Source organism: Gekko japonicus, unplaced genomic scaffold (assembly GCF_001447785.1).
Source record: "Gekko japonicus isolate JY-2015 unplaced genomic scaffold, Gekko_japonicus_V1.1 scaffold678, whole genome shotgun sequence".
NCBI lineage: Eukaryota > Metazoa > Chordata > Lepidosauria > Squamata > Gekkonidae > Gekko > Gekko japonicus.
The window spans coordinates 507,989-521,598 of record NW_015164685.1 but is presented as its reverse complement, the minus strand read 5'-3'; the positions used below and the strand labels follow the sequence as shown (position 1 = coordinate 521,598).

At 46.9% G+C, this 13,610-nt stretch overlaps 1 protein-coding gene across 1 annotated transcript in view; it reads left to right on the top strand.

Annotated features, from left to right (window-relative positions):
- The window catches only part of THRA (thyroid hormone receptor, alpha), a 198,270-nt gene that overhangs the window by 143,584 nt on the left and 41,076 nt on the right, over positions 1–13,610 (top strand). Inside the window, exon 3 of the mRNA XM_015409341.1 lies at positions 12,387–12,448. Within this exon, the coding sequence (XP_015264827.1) occupies positions 12,387–12,448 (62 nt within the window). The remainder of the gene's footprint in view (positions 1–12,386; positions 12,449–13,610) is intronic.

Here is a 13,610-nt window from a genome sequence, read left to right as displayed (position 1 = left end):
GCAGTGGAGCTGCAAGGCCGGTGGTGGCGGCCGGGACCGTTGGGGGCGGGGTGTGTGGCCTTATGACACATTTCCGGTGATGTCAGGGGGTGTGGCCTTATGACACACTTCCGGTGATGTCAGGGGGTGTGGCATATGCTAATGAGTTATGCTAATGAGTTCCCCTAGCTCTTTTTCTACGAAACGACCCCTGATCACATGTTACATTCTAAAGGCATATATTTAAATGTGCAAGCCCTGTTCACTAGTTATAGAGAATGCACGCACAAACCGTGTACAGCATACGTTTGATTTTTCTGTATCGTTGGTGTTGAGTAATTCTCTTGTTATGTTTGGATGCCTGTCCAGATGAATCCATAATTTAAACCCTGCATTTATTCAGATGAAAGCCCCCTGCTTTCGTTTGGAAAGTGGACTCCTGAGAGCCAGTTTGGTGTAGTGGTTAAGTGTACAGACTCTAATCTGGGAGAACCGGGTTTGATTCCCCACGCCTCAACATGCAGCTGCTGGTGTGACCTTGGGTCAGTCACAGGTTCTCTCAGAGCTCTCTTAGCACCACCTAGGGTGTCTGTTGTGGGGAGGGGAAGGAGATTGTAAGCTGCTCTGAGATGCCAAGTGAAGGGCGGGGTATAAATCCAATCTCCTCCTCCTCCTCCTCCTCTTCTTCTTCCTCTTCCTCTTCCTCCTCATCTTCTTCTTCCTCCTCTGCTTCCTCCTCCTCCTTCTTAAACAGTTCTTGGCAGGGTGCATGCAGGGTGTACATGTCTTTGTCATAGCTTGTGAATGCACTGGTATTTTTGGCAGCATACACAACAGGTTGTGTGCACCAGGGAACTTAGTTTGGTTACTACCCAGGCTAGTCCGATCTCATCAGGTCTCAGAAGCTAAGCAGGGTCAGCCCCCGTTAGTATTTGGACGGGAGACCTCCCAGGAAGCCCAGGGTCGCTATGCAGAGGCAGACAACGGCAAACCCACCTCTGAACGTCTCTTGCCTTGAGAACCCTCTGAGGGGTCACCATACTTTGGGTATGACTTCAGTACTTTCCACCACCCTCCGCCCTTGGTGTGTGCTAGTGGAAAACAGGCGTTTACTTCTGTGTAATAAGTGGAGGGTTTCAGAGAGACAGCTTGACGAGCACTGTGACAGGGCAGGATGAAAACCTCAGTGAGTGGCATTGAACCTGCTTTTGCCCTTTGCAAGGAGACTCTATTGTGGGAGCCTTTGGTGAGGAAGGGGACCCAAAAGGGGGGGGGTGTCCCGTCCAGTGTTCCCTCTAAGCTGAGTGAGTGTGAGCCAGCTCACCGTTTTTTAATCTCCGGTTCACACATTTTTTGTCTCGGCTCAGGAAGGATGGCTCCAGAGCAAACAAATGTATGGAGCAGCCAAATCACTCGCTCACAACTTTCAGGCCAGTAGCTCACAAAGTAGAATTTTTGCACACAGGACTCCACAGCTTAGAGGGAGCACCTGTATTTGGACCTCATCAAGGGGCCCTTAACCTCTGGAACTCCTTCCCCCAAGGACGTCTGGCTCCTTCACTGGAGTTGAACACGTGTGTGTGTGGGGGGGGTGCAATTTCAGAAGGCCTTTTAAAACGAACTGAATGATTGATTGTTCTAAACCTTTTCAACAGGTTGGTTTCTGTTACTTGGTAATGTCAGCCTCATTGATGTGGATCTTCCTCGGGTGGTTCTCTGAATTGGAAAGCGGGATACAAGTCACCTAAATAACACACGCACCCCCAATTGTCCCTGTTCCAAAAACAACCCCACACCCAATGCTTACCATCTGCCTGTGCTGAACCAGCATGTGCCACAGGGTTCCCAGCCTCCAGGTGAGGCCTGGCTAGAGTGATCCGTTCTCTGGGAGGAATGGGAGGTTTGGAGGATCCTCTCTCCTCTGAGTGCCGCCTCCCTCCCCAGGCAACATTCCAAATCTCCGGGAATTTCCCGGGCTAGACTGTGCGACCATAATGCCCGCCCCTTTTCCCTTCCTTGCTTGCAGAGCCTTTTCCGTTATGGCCCCAGCACAATAGAGCTTGTTATCAAGAGGGGGCCACTTAAGTCCCTTCTTGCATCAAATATTCCTTTCTGAAGTTCTTTGACAGATCTAGTTTGCTGGGGTTTTATGGTTTGTTTTTGTTGTCCTGAAGTTTGTGTTTGATAAAGGCCCTGTCCTTTGCTAATATGCAGGATAGTAACCTTTTAAGAGGTCCCTCCCCCTCTCTCTGTCTGCAAGGGAAGTTAGCGGCTCTCTTCTTTGCTCCACCCTCTGCATTCCACACGCACATTAACTGCCAATGGGATGGCAGCATGCAAATGACGCTTGACCAACTGGCAGCTGATTGGCTGGGTTGCCACTGAGGTCACGTTTCGTTGTTGTTGTTGTTGTGTTAATCTGGGCCAAAAAGGACATTTTGTCTTTTGAATTTAATTTAGAAAGCAAAATTTAATTTAAAAAGCAAAGGGGGGGGGGGGGGGTGGAGAGCAAGGCATACATTCCACACACATTCTCTCACTCAGCTTGGAAGAAGGTGATGTACTGTTACGGAAAAATATTACTCTCCTGTTTCCAAACACTGCACATACACACACAGGCTAAAATTATATCATTGCACCATAAGTGCTGCAAGGAAGTTAACTTTAGTCTGGGAGACCTGGGTTTGAATCCCTACTGTGTTGTGGAAGCTCCCTGGGTGCCCTTGGGACAGGCACACTCTTGTCAGGCTAGCCTAGCCTACCTCATGGGGTTGTTGTGACGATAAAATGGAGAAAGGGGGAATGGTGTTGTAAATTGCTTTGGAGAATCGTGGAGAAAAGTCGGGTGTGAACAGAGTGAACTAAAATAAAGGAAAAGGAAAAGAACAACGCCGCTGTTGATCCTGCTGCATTTAAAGCAAAATTACGTGCGTCTCAAGAGTTCTTTTCATTAATCAACACCCCCACCCTGATCCTGCTGCATTTAAAGCAAAATTACGTGCGTCTCAAGAGTTCTTTTCATTAATCAACCCCCCCACCCACCCACCCATCCACACATCTGAGCTGTTCTCTCTCAAAAGCAGGCCTAATCCCTTCAGAATTGTCGCTTCCTCTCCTCCCCAGTCTGCTTGAGGGAGCAGATTGGGGAGGGGAGAGAAATTACTCAAATTGCAATAAACTCTAACCAAGTGGAGGGAGGCAAGCCGGTGCAAAAACTTGGCTTGCCCCTTCAAAAACCTGTACCCCCCCCATTGCAAAAAACAAAACAAAACCCCAATACATGCTACAATACAGGATAGAGAATCCCAGTCTCCTTGTTGGCACTAATCATCTGAAAGCACCCCCTAGGTTGAGAACTGCTGGGGAATTATCAACTCCCTTTGGGGTACCTAGCCATGCAGTGGGGGGGGGTGCCATAAGAACACGATGGGTGAGGTTCCATCCCAGCAGCTTGTCCCTCGGTTCGCAATTAATTTAAGAACTGGGCCTTTAAGCCTTTGCACCCGGAAGTTCGAACAGAGCAAAATCAAGTATGCAACATCCACTGTGATGTTCAGATGTGTGTGTGTGTGTGTTTGTGGGGAATACAGAAAGGAAATGACTTAAGCTATAAATATAACCTTGCTCAGACTTCAGATAGAGTTCCGGCTCTTTTTTCAGCTCTGGTTATTTGGGAAAGAGAAGAAAAATCATAACGCAATCATTAATTCCCCCCCCTCCCATCTGTATTTCTATATAATATACTCTTTTATTTGTATGCTAATTTGCTGCCATTCACAGATCTCATCTACTGTTTTAATCCAGTCTCAGCTATGCTTATCGCTCAGTTACTTATGCATCGTGACTCTAACTAGCCCTTCCTGGCAACTAACCCCCCACCCCCTCTACCTATAGATAAGGCTTGAAGAAGTCTGTTTCAACGTATCTGAAGAAGTGGGCATGCACACGAAAGCTTAGACCCAGAATAAAACTTGGTTGGTCTTCAAGGTGCCTCTGGACTCAAACTGTGTTTTGTTGCTTCAGACCAACACAGCTACCCACATAAATATATACATACTCACCAGAGAGAGAGAGAGAGAGAGAGATAAGATTGCAAACATACATTCAGGTGGGTAGCAATGTTAGTCAGAAGCAGCAGAACGAAGTTTGAGTCCAGTGGCACCTTTAAGACCAACCAAGTTTTATTCAAGGTATGAAGAAATGCAATTTCTCCCTGGGAGGTTTGAGAAGAGCAAAACCTCCACTGTGCGTTTTAAAAGTTTTTCTTTCTTCTGGACAGAGAGCGGGGGGGGGGGGGGGTCAGTTCAGTTGCTTCCCAGACTACCTCAGCTCACCTTCATACAAACACTAATAGATCTAGCAGGAGAGAAAATGGGTTGGTCAAACTCTTCCCCTTTCCCCGAGCAAGGAACAGAGATCTGGAGAAATAGAATACTAGAGAGGCTTCAGGAAAGAGATTCCTGGAGATCTCCAGGGAAACGTGTCTTTGACCTGGCGTGACCTGGTCAGTGGGTGGAGAAACAGATATGATAAAAGCTCTGTGTTCATTGGTGGGTTTGAGGGATGGTAGCTGTTCTCCAGTTGATTATGTGATGGTGTGAAGATGCTGCCCTTTCTTCCTTGTTCTGTTCTTGCATATGATGGAAGTACTCCTTCAGACGTAGATGGCAGGAAAAGGGAAAGGGAAAAGACAGGCCTGAAAGAGACAATAACAGAACACCACTAGTGGTCACATACAGCTCTCAACTCAAAACAATTCAATGCATCATCAGTGACTTACAACCTCTACTTTCACAAGTACTGGGGGGCAAACCTTTTCTTGTGAACAGAAAGCCCCCCAATCTCAAACAACTCTCACCCACAATAATACAACGTCTAATTTGAACATGGACACTGGTACCAGAGCTTGCAATAAAACCAGATGCCATCTTGCTGCCACATACATCCAAGACAACACAATCACTGGACCTAACAACATCAACTACACCATCTCAGGCTTAGTCACAAGCTCATCTTCTTACATTGTTTATGCCATTAAATGCCAACAATGCCCTTCAGTTCTCTACATAGGGCAAAGAGGTCAAATCCTATGCCAAAGGATAAATGGACACAAATCTGACATCAGGCACCACAAGACTGAGACACCCGTAGGAGAACACTTAAACCTTCCAGGACACTCAATGGGTGACCTCAAAGTAGTGGCTTTATTGCAAAAGAACTTCAGGAACAGACTAGAAGGGGAAATTGATGAGCTGCAAGTTATTACAATATTCAGAACAATGGAATCCCCAGGACTTAACAAGGATATTGGTTTCTTATCGCACTACATATACAAACTTCATTCAGCCCCTTACATCTGTATTCTCACCAATCCCCCAGAAGGGCCATACATCTTCTTTGTTTTGTTTCTTATTTGGAATAATAAATTAGAATAGTAGATTGTAATGTAATGTAATCAATAGTAGACTGTAATGTAATTTGGAATGGTAGACTGGAATGTATTTCTCTGGTTTGAGGCATAATGTTACAAGACAAATGTGGACAATCACGACCTGATCAGAGAACAAATGTAAAGAAAACAGTCGCGAGAGTCTGACCCACAAATCAAGCAGTCAACAAGACTTGCAAAGAAAATGCTTTCTGTATATTTGTTTATTGTGTTGTCGTGCTTGTTGACCGTAATAGACAGAAAGCATTTTCTTTGCAAGTCTTGTTGACTGCTTGATTTGTGGGTCAGACTCTCACGACTGTTTTCTTTACATTTGTTCTCTTTCGCTAGCTTGAGGACAGGGGAGATAATTCTACACAGCCAATCTCCCCACTTCAAGGAAGATGTTGCTGTAAGGTCGCCTCCGTGCTTAAGAGGCGACGGATGGAGCGTAACAGCAGGGTCTCAGTTAATTACTCTCAGCATTCCACAATTAAGTAAATATCTGCCCATCAATCTTCAGTTTTCACATATTTATTTCCTTCACTATGTTCTCCCTCCTCGGAATTAAACCCAAACAAATGGTAACCATATAAACTAAGCTTGTTATTCCTATTTGGTCCTTGAATCTGTTAGACATCTTTGTTTGTTTCGTTTGTCTCCCGCACTTCCTGCACGTGGGGTCAGGGCGGGTAGCATCAGATTTCATACACAATACAATCAATTATCAGATTAAAACATTGCATTTAAAATTTAGATTAAAATAGATTTAACTAAAGATGGTGACATGTCCTTCTATATTAACTCCAACAGCTGGACAGGTGGTAATCTTTGTTATGCTAATTTGCTGCTCATCCTCTAGCTATATGTATGGACCGGTGATTTACATTTCATTGTATCTAAAGAAGTGTGCGTGCACACAAAAGCTTATACCTTGACTTAAACTTTGTGGGTTTCATAGGTGCCACTGGACTCAAACTTTGCATTGCAAACATGCGTCACTCCAAAAGAAGATTTCCTTTCAACCATATGCAATTCCAGTGATTGATAAGAGAGTTCCATTGTTTACTAGGATTATAATAGTTTACAAAAATGCAACTACTCATGTTTACATCTCAGGTCATTTATTCCTCTCCTGGGTATATCCAGTATCTTTCTCAACTCTTGAAAATTTGGTGAGGCTTTTGTTGTAATCGAGTCAAGAAATCTTTTTTTTTCCTTCTCCTTGGGAGAATGAAATGTTCAGCAAGAGGCCTGTCCTTTGACTTGAAAAGTGAGTTTCCTGAACACTCAGTTCTGCACCCAGAGCACTTTCTTAGCGCAGGTGTGGAAATTCACACATTCCTTGCTGATAGATCAACGTGGGCAGCCGTAATGGTCTGAAGCAACAGAACAAAGTTAGAGTCCAGTGGCACCGTTAAGAACAACATTTATCCAAGGAATGAGCTTTCATGCACACCCACACATGGCCTGGGTGCGCAGGAAAGCTCACACCTTGAATTAAACTTTGTTGGTCTTAAAGGTGCCACTGGACTCTAACTTTGTTTAATGCCTTGTTGTTGGGGAAGGGGCGGTGGTCTAAATCACAGAGCGCTTTGCTTTTCCTTGATCAGGCTTTGGGCTCAGAACTGCCAACATCTTTTTGTGAGAATTAAGCATTTGGATGTATAACCCAGACTCTGTGATACTTGTGTCTCTGTGTTAAGTGCCCTTAAGCCGCTTCCAACCTATGGCGTCCCTGTGAATGAGTGTCCTCCCAAATGTCCTCTCGTTAACAGCCTTGCTCAGGTCTTGCAAACTAAGGGCCTTTGTGGCTTCCTTGACTTAGTTCATCCATCCCACGCTGGGTCTTCCTGGGTACCTGGCTTTCCTGAATTCCCCTCTCCAAATGCTGGCTGAGTTGAGAAAGTTGAGAAAGTATTTCTTGGAAGAGCCAGTTGTCACCAAAGCAAGTGCTTGGTGTGGCAACAGCAAGGAAGGGACAGATGCTGTTCAGGGGCTTGGTTTGAACAACAACAACAACGAAGAAGAAGAAGAAGAAGAAGAAGAAGAAGAAGAAGAAGAAGAAGAAGAAGAAGAAGAAGAAGAAGAAGAAGAAGAAGAAGAAGAAGAAGAAGAAGAAGAAGAAGAGATGCTAACTAGATGATGATGATATTGGATTTATACCCCACCCTTCACTCGGAATCTGAGAGCGGCTTACAAACTCCTTTCCCTTCCCCTCATCAAAACAGACACCTTGCGAGGTAGGCGAGGCTGAGAGAGCTCTGACAGAACTGTCCCTGAGAGAACAGCTCTGACAGAACTACGGCTTGCCCAAGGTCATCCAGCAGGTGCGAGTGGAGGAGTGGGGAATCAAACCCAGTTCTCCCAGATTAGAGGCCGCGCACTCAACCACTACACCAAACTGGCTCAACAGCACAGGAAGTGGCTGGCATCCCCACTCCTTCCAGATGCATCCAAGCTGGGAGTGGTGTGGCCCCAGGAGATCTATCTAATCATTTTTTAAAACTTCTTTTCTCTCCAATGTGGACCCAAAGTGGCTTACAACATTCTCCTCCCGTTCCTTCAATTTATCCTCACAACAACCTCGTGAGGTAGGTTAGGCTGAGAGTGTATAACAGGCCCACGGTCAGCCAGTGAGCTGCCATGGAGGGCTGCCAACTCCAAGTTGGGAAATTCATGGAGATTTGGAGCCTTGGGGAGGGACCTCAGTAGGGCTCCGCCCTCCAAAGCAGCCATTTTCTCCAGGGGAACTGACCTCTGTCATCCGGAGATCAGTTGCAATTCTAGGATATCTTCAGGCCCCACCTGGGGGTTGGCAACCACGCTTCTGTGGCAGGGTAGGGATTTGCTTTGTGTCTCCCAGATGCTAGTAGGACGTGTCAGCCCTTGAACCAGCCCTGTCTGTCCTTGTAACGCCCCTCTTGCTGTGTGGAACAATTCAGGCTTAATGGCCAAGGATGCCTCGCTGCCACCTGAACGTTTGTTTTGTCCCCTGCTCTTCTTGCACGGCCAGCTCCACTTTCCCCATTGAGTCCCATAAACTATAGTTTGGACTTTTCCTGCAAATCATGATTCCACACCCAGAAATAGACCCACCCAGGCACTGAGACCATCTGTGGGGGTCCTTTTCAGTGGCCCATCACCATCTGAAGTACAGTCAGTGGCTCCAGCCTAGGCTTGCCGCCAGCCGGGTGGCCAGCAGGGGAAACCCCACCCCCAAACAACCACATCTACGCATGACGTCCCCGACATGATGATGTCCCCCGGAAGTGACATCATCACACCAGGGGCGTCATGCCGGGGACACTCTGGTTTGAAGGCAAAACTCTATGGTTCTACTCCAGTTTTACCATAGAGCGGGGTGGCCAAACTTGCTTGATGTAACAGCCACACAGAATAAACGTCGGGTGATTGAGCGCCGCAAGACATGAACAAATATCACGCACACGTTTTGATTGGGAAATATGCAAATTTACTTTTTATTAACATTAAATTAGACTGTGTGAAAGAGCTACATGTGGCTCCTGAGCTGCAGTTTGGCCATCCCTGCCATAGAGTTTTGCCCTCAAACCAGAGTGTCGCCGCATGACATCCCCGCTGTGACGATGTCACTTGCGGGTGATGTCATCACGTTGGGGACGCCCGGGGGAAAAAAAAACCCCCCCCCCATCCCTCTGCTGGAGCGACGAAGGGATCTGGTAAGCCTACTCCAGCCAAAGGTGCCTTCTCTCTATCGGCCTCGTGGCTCCGGAGTTCATGTCCGAAGGCACTTCGGTCATCTCGCTTGATCTCTGCGGGCACCGTGCTGACTTCCCTGCTGAATACTTAGCTGTGACAGACTAACACGGCTACCCATCTTGATCTCGTTGTGGGCTGTCTCTGGTTTTAATCACACTGGTTTGAATAATTTTTGAGGGGTGTGTTTTGTCTGTAGTCTCAGAGTTTGAGGGTCCATTTCCTGACAGGGGGCTGGATGCAGTGTTTAGTTCAATGAAACACTGACTCTGTGTGTGGCTTTATGGGGAGGGAAGATGGCTCAGTAGTAGAGCATCTGCTTGGTATGAGGAAGGTCCCAGATTCAGTCCTCAGCACCTCCAGTTAGAAGGAGCAGGTAGTAGTAGATGTGAAAACCTGAGATCCTGGGGAGTGTGGTGTAGTGGGGTAAGAGTGGTGGACTCTAATTCAGAGAACTGGGTTTGATTCCCCACTCCTCCTCCCCATGAAGCCTGCTGGGTGACCTTGGGCCAGTCACAGTTCTCTCAGGACTCTCTCAGCCCCACCTGCCTCACAAGGTGCCTTTTGTGGCTAGAGGAAGAGAAAGGCAATTGTAAGCTGCTTTAAGACTCCATAGGGTAGAGAAAGTAAAAGGTAAAGGTTTACCTTGCTCGAAAGCCAGTTGAATCTGACTCTAGGGGGCGGTGCTCATCTCAATTTCCAAGCCGAAGAGCCAGCGCTGTCCGAAGACTTCTCCGTGGTCATGTGGCTGGCATGACTAAATGCCAAGGCTCACTGAATGCTGTCACCTTCCCACCGAAGTCGTACCTATTTATCTACTTGCAGTTTCTTGCTTTTTAACTGCTCGATTGTCAGGAGCTGGGGCCAGAGATGGGACCTCACTCCATCACGGGGCACTCGGGTCTTGAACTGCCGAACTACAGACCTTCCGGTGTGCAGCTCAGCATCTTAACTTCTGAGCCACCGTGGCCCCTAGGGTATAGAAAAGCAGGGAATAAAAACCAACTCTTCTTCTACTACTACCACCAGTCTGAGTAGATAATGCTTACCTTGAGGGACCAGTGGTCTGATTCAATACGAAACAGGTTCGTGTTTGTTCAGTGGCAAAAAGGGTAAAACTTCATGCTGGAGATTATTAGGAAAGAGACTGAAAAGAAAATGGCCAAAATTGTGATGCCCCTGTATCACAGGTGAGTCCTCATTTGGAGTACAGTGTGCAGTCCTAGTTACCGTGTCCCCAAAAGGAAATTGCAGCGTTGTAAAAAGTAGAGAAGAGGGCCAACGAGATGATTAAAGGGCTTAGAGCACCCTTCCTATGAAATCTGGGGCTTTTCAGAGGGGTAGAATAAGGGGGAACATGACAGAGACTTATAAAATTCTGCATGGGTGTAGAAAGTGGGCAGTGATTCCCCCCCCCCCGATAATATGAGGACTCAGGGGCGGCCCAGTGAAGGTGATGGGCGGTAGGTACAGATAGCGTTGCCAACTCTGGGTTGGGAAATACCTGGAGATTTGGGGGTGGGGCCTGGGGAGGGCGGGGTTTGGGGAGGGGAGGGACCTCAGTGGGGTCCGATGCCATAGATTCCGCTCTCCAAAGCAGCCATTTTCTCCAGGGGAAAAGATCTCTGTCATCTGGAGATCAGTTGTAATAGCAGGAGATCTCCTGGCCCTGTCTGGAGGCTGGCAACGCCAGGCACAGAACCAACAAATCAAGTGATTCGATGAATGATTAAAATGTGATTCCCATGGAGATTAGTGATGGCTACTGACCAGGGGTCATTTCGTAGAAAAAGAGGGGCAGGAGCTCATTAGCACAACTCATTAGCATAACTTATTTGCATATGCCACACCCCCTGACATCACCAGAAGTGTGTCAGAAGGCAATGCCCACCGCTCAGGCTCCACTGGACTGTTTTGGATTGCTAGCTATGGGGGGGGGGGAACGCGTAGATTTGTCCTCGCAGAGGAGGGAGAGCTTGTACATGAATAAAACTTGGTCTTAAAGGTGCCACTGGACTGTTTTGGACCGGGGGGTGGGGGGGCTCTGCAACTTACCTGGCTGCTTCTTGCTCTGACTGAGGGCTGCTGGGAGCAGAGGGCGGGGCTTGTTGCCTGTGCCCACCCCCTGGGCTGTTTACTGCCAGAGCTCCGCTCCTGTGTGCTCCTGCAGGAAATGACCCCTGCTACTGACATAGATGGCCTTAAAAGGGATCTAGACAGTTTCATGGAGGGGAGGTCCGTCAGAAGTCCGAACATGTAGTTTGGCCTAGAGTCACATTCTTAATGCCGCCCATGTGAAAATTCCTGGCAAATAAAAAAAAGATATAGCACACCAGGTTCTAGCCTAAGGGTAAAAAGGTTTTAGCCTAGCTCTTTGCATACTGCATCCGCTTTCCAGCATGGTACTATAGTGGTTAGAATTCCAGGCTAGGATCGGGAAGACTTGAGTTCTTCAGGAAGCGGGTGGGGCCAGGTAGGGCGTTTGCCTAGCAAGGCTTCTGATTAATTATTGGAAATGTTCTTTTCTTTAAAATTCTTTTAAAATCCTTTTAAAACGTTGCTTTGGCAGCAGCTGCCGCCACAGCACAAGGACCTACGCTGCGTGACTGAAGTTACGCGGTGGCAGCCATTTTGTGGCTGGCTCCGCCTCCTGCAGCAGCCACTTTGTGGCAGCCCTTTTGTTGCTGCGCCCACCATGCCGTGTCAGAATTCCAAATGTGCCCACAGGCTCAAACAGGTTGGGGACCCCTGGTATAAATACATCTCACTCCAGTGCTACCTATCCATAGGAGCAGGGGACAAGTATATGGATCAGACTACTTTTCTCATCGGAAAGCCCATGCAGACGAGTGTGAGGGTCCCGTAGCAAGGTATTAAGGCCATAGCAAGGACACCATGTGAATCCCAGGTTGTGGGAGGGGGTGAGTTATGGTGTGCTTGCGTGTGCGCAGCACAACTTCTCCTCGGGCCCCTTATCGCCTCTGCTCCTTCCAGATAACGCAATGCGAGTCCTCTCATTCCTCTCTTGCCTTCCTGCAAGGGAGTGGGTTGGTGGAAATGAGGCTGCGTGAAGCGCGAAGGTGAGCGGAGGAATCTTGGGCGCCTGAGGCGGCGGAACAGCAACACCGTTTATAAAGGCGGCAGGTGGAGGAGTGGGGTTGCCTGAGTCCCTAAAAGGTGCAAAATTGACATTGTTTTCTTTCTCCCCCCCCCCCTTTCCACCTCTCCTCCTCCTGCAAAGGTGGCCGGATGGGAAACGTAAAAGAAAAAGCAGCCAATGTTCGGTGAAAAGCAGTATGTCAGGTAAGTACCTTTGTCTTTACTTTAGGGGGTTGGCGCACCTTCCCCAGGAGGAAAGGCTGAAGAGTCTGGGACTTTTATGCATGAGGTGCAAGGAGTTAACAAAAAGAAGTTTTCTCCCTCTCTCAAAAAGACTAGAACTCAAGGGTGTCCAAGGAAGCTGATGGGCAGTAGGTTCAGGACGGACAAAAGGAAATACTGCCTGACACAGGGAGTGATTAAAATGTGGAATCTGCTGCCAGAGGATGCCGTGATGGCCACAGGAATAAACAGCTTTAAAAGGGGATTAGAGAGATTCAGGAAGGATAAGTCTATCAATAGCTACTAGCCATGGTGACTGAGAAGAACCTCCACATCCACAGGCAGTCAACCTCTAAATCTCAGTGCCAGGAGGCAACAGCAGCAGAATCCTCCAGAGGAACTGGTTGGCCACTGTGTGACAAAAAAAATCTGGACACACACGACTAAAACAGATGAACAAATATAAGGTCAACGGTCGTGTAGGTCTGACCCGCAATCAACAGTCATACGACTTATAAGAATTGCTGTACATGTATTGTGCTCTGAAGCATTACAATATGATATACAACTTAATAGAATCTATAAACCAAGGTACAACACCGTCTCCGGATTATTTACCAACGTTTCAAAAAATGAATCTTCTTCAGGAAGTTTTCTGTAGTACACAAAAATGTAATTGTAATTTAAAATGTAAAATGTAATTTTAGAAGCTAGATAACAACGACGCCGAGGATCCAGAAAAAACCACGGAGTGTTAATTGAGATCAGCGTCCTACTGAATCGTGATGTGAGTTATTACTAGGCTGATTAGTTGTAATTTGAAATATTTTGAAATATCTTATATATATTCATAACAAAGATAAAATCATTATGTTGCAGATGCTTAAGACTTGTTACCTAGCTTCTATGAAAATGAGAGCTTTGGCACTTCTATGTAAGTAAGCAATAAGATTATTGTATTGTCTCTTGTTTCTTGTGATTGGTGTTATACATATCCTAAAAATTACATTTTTGTGTACTACAGAAAACTTCCTGAAGAAGATTCATTTTTTGAAACGTTGGTAAATAATCCGGAGACGACGTTGTACCTTGGTTTATAGATTCTATTAAGTTGTATATCATATTGTAATGCTTCAGAGCACAA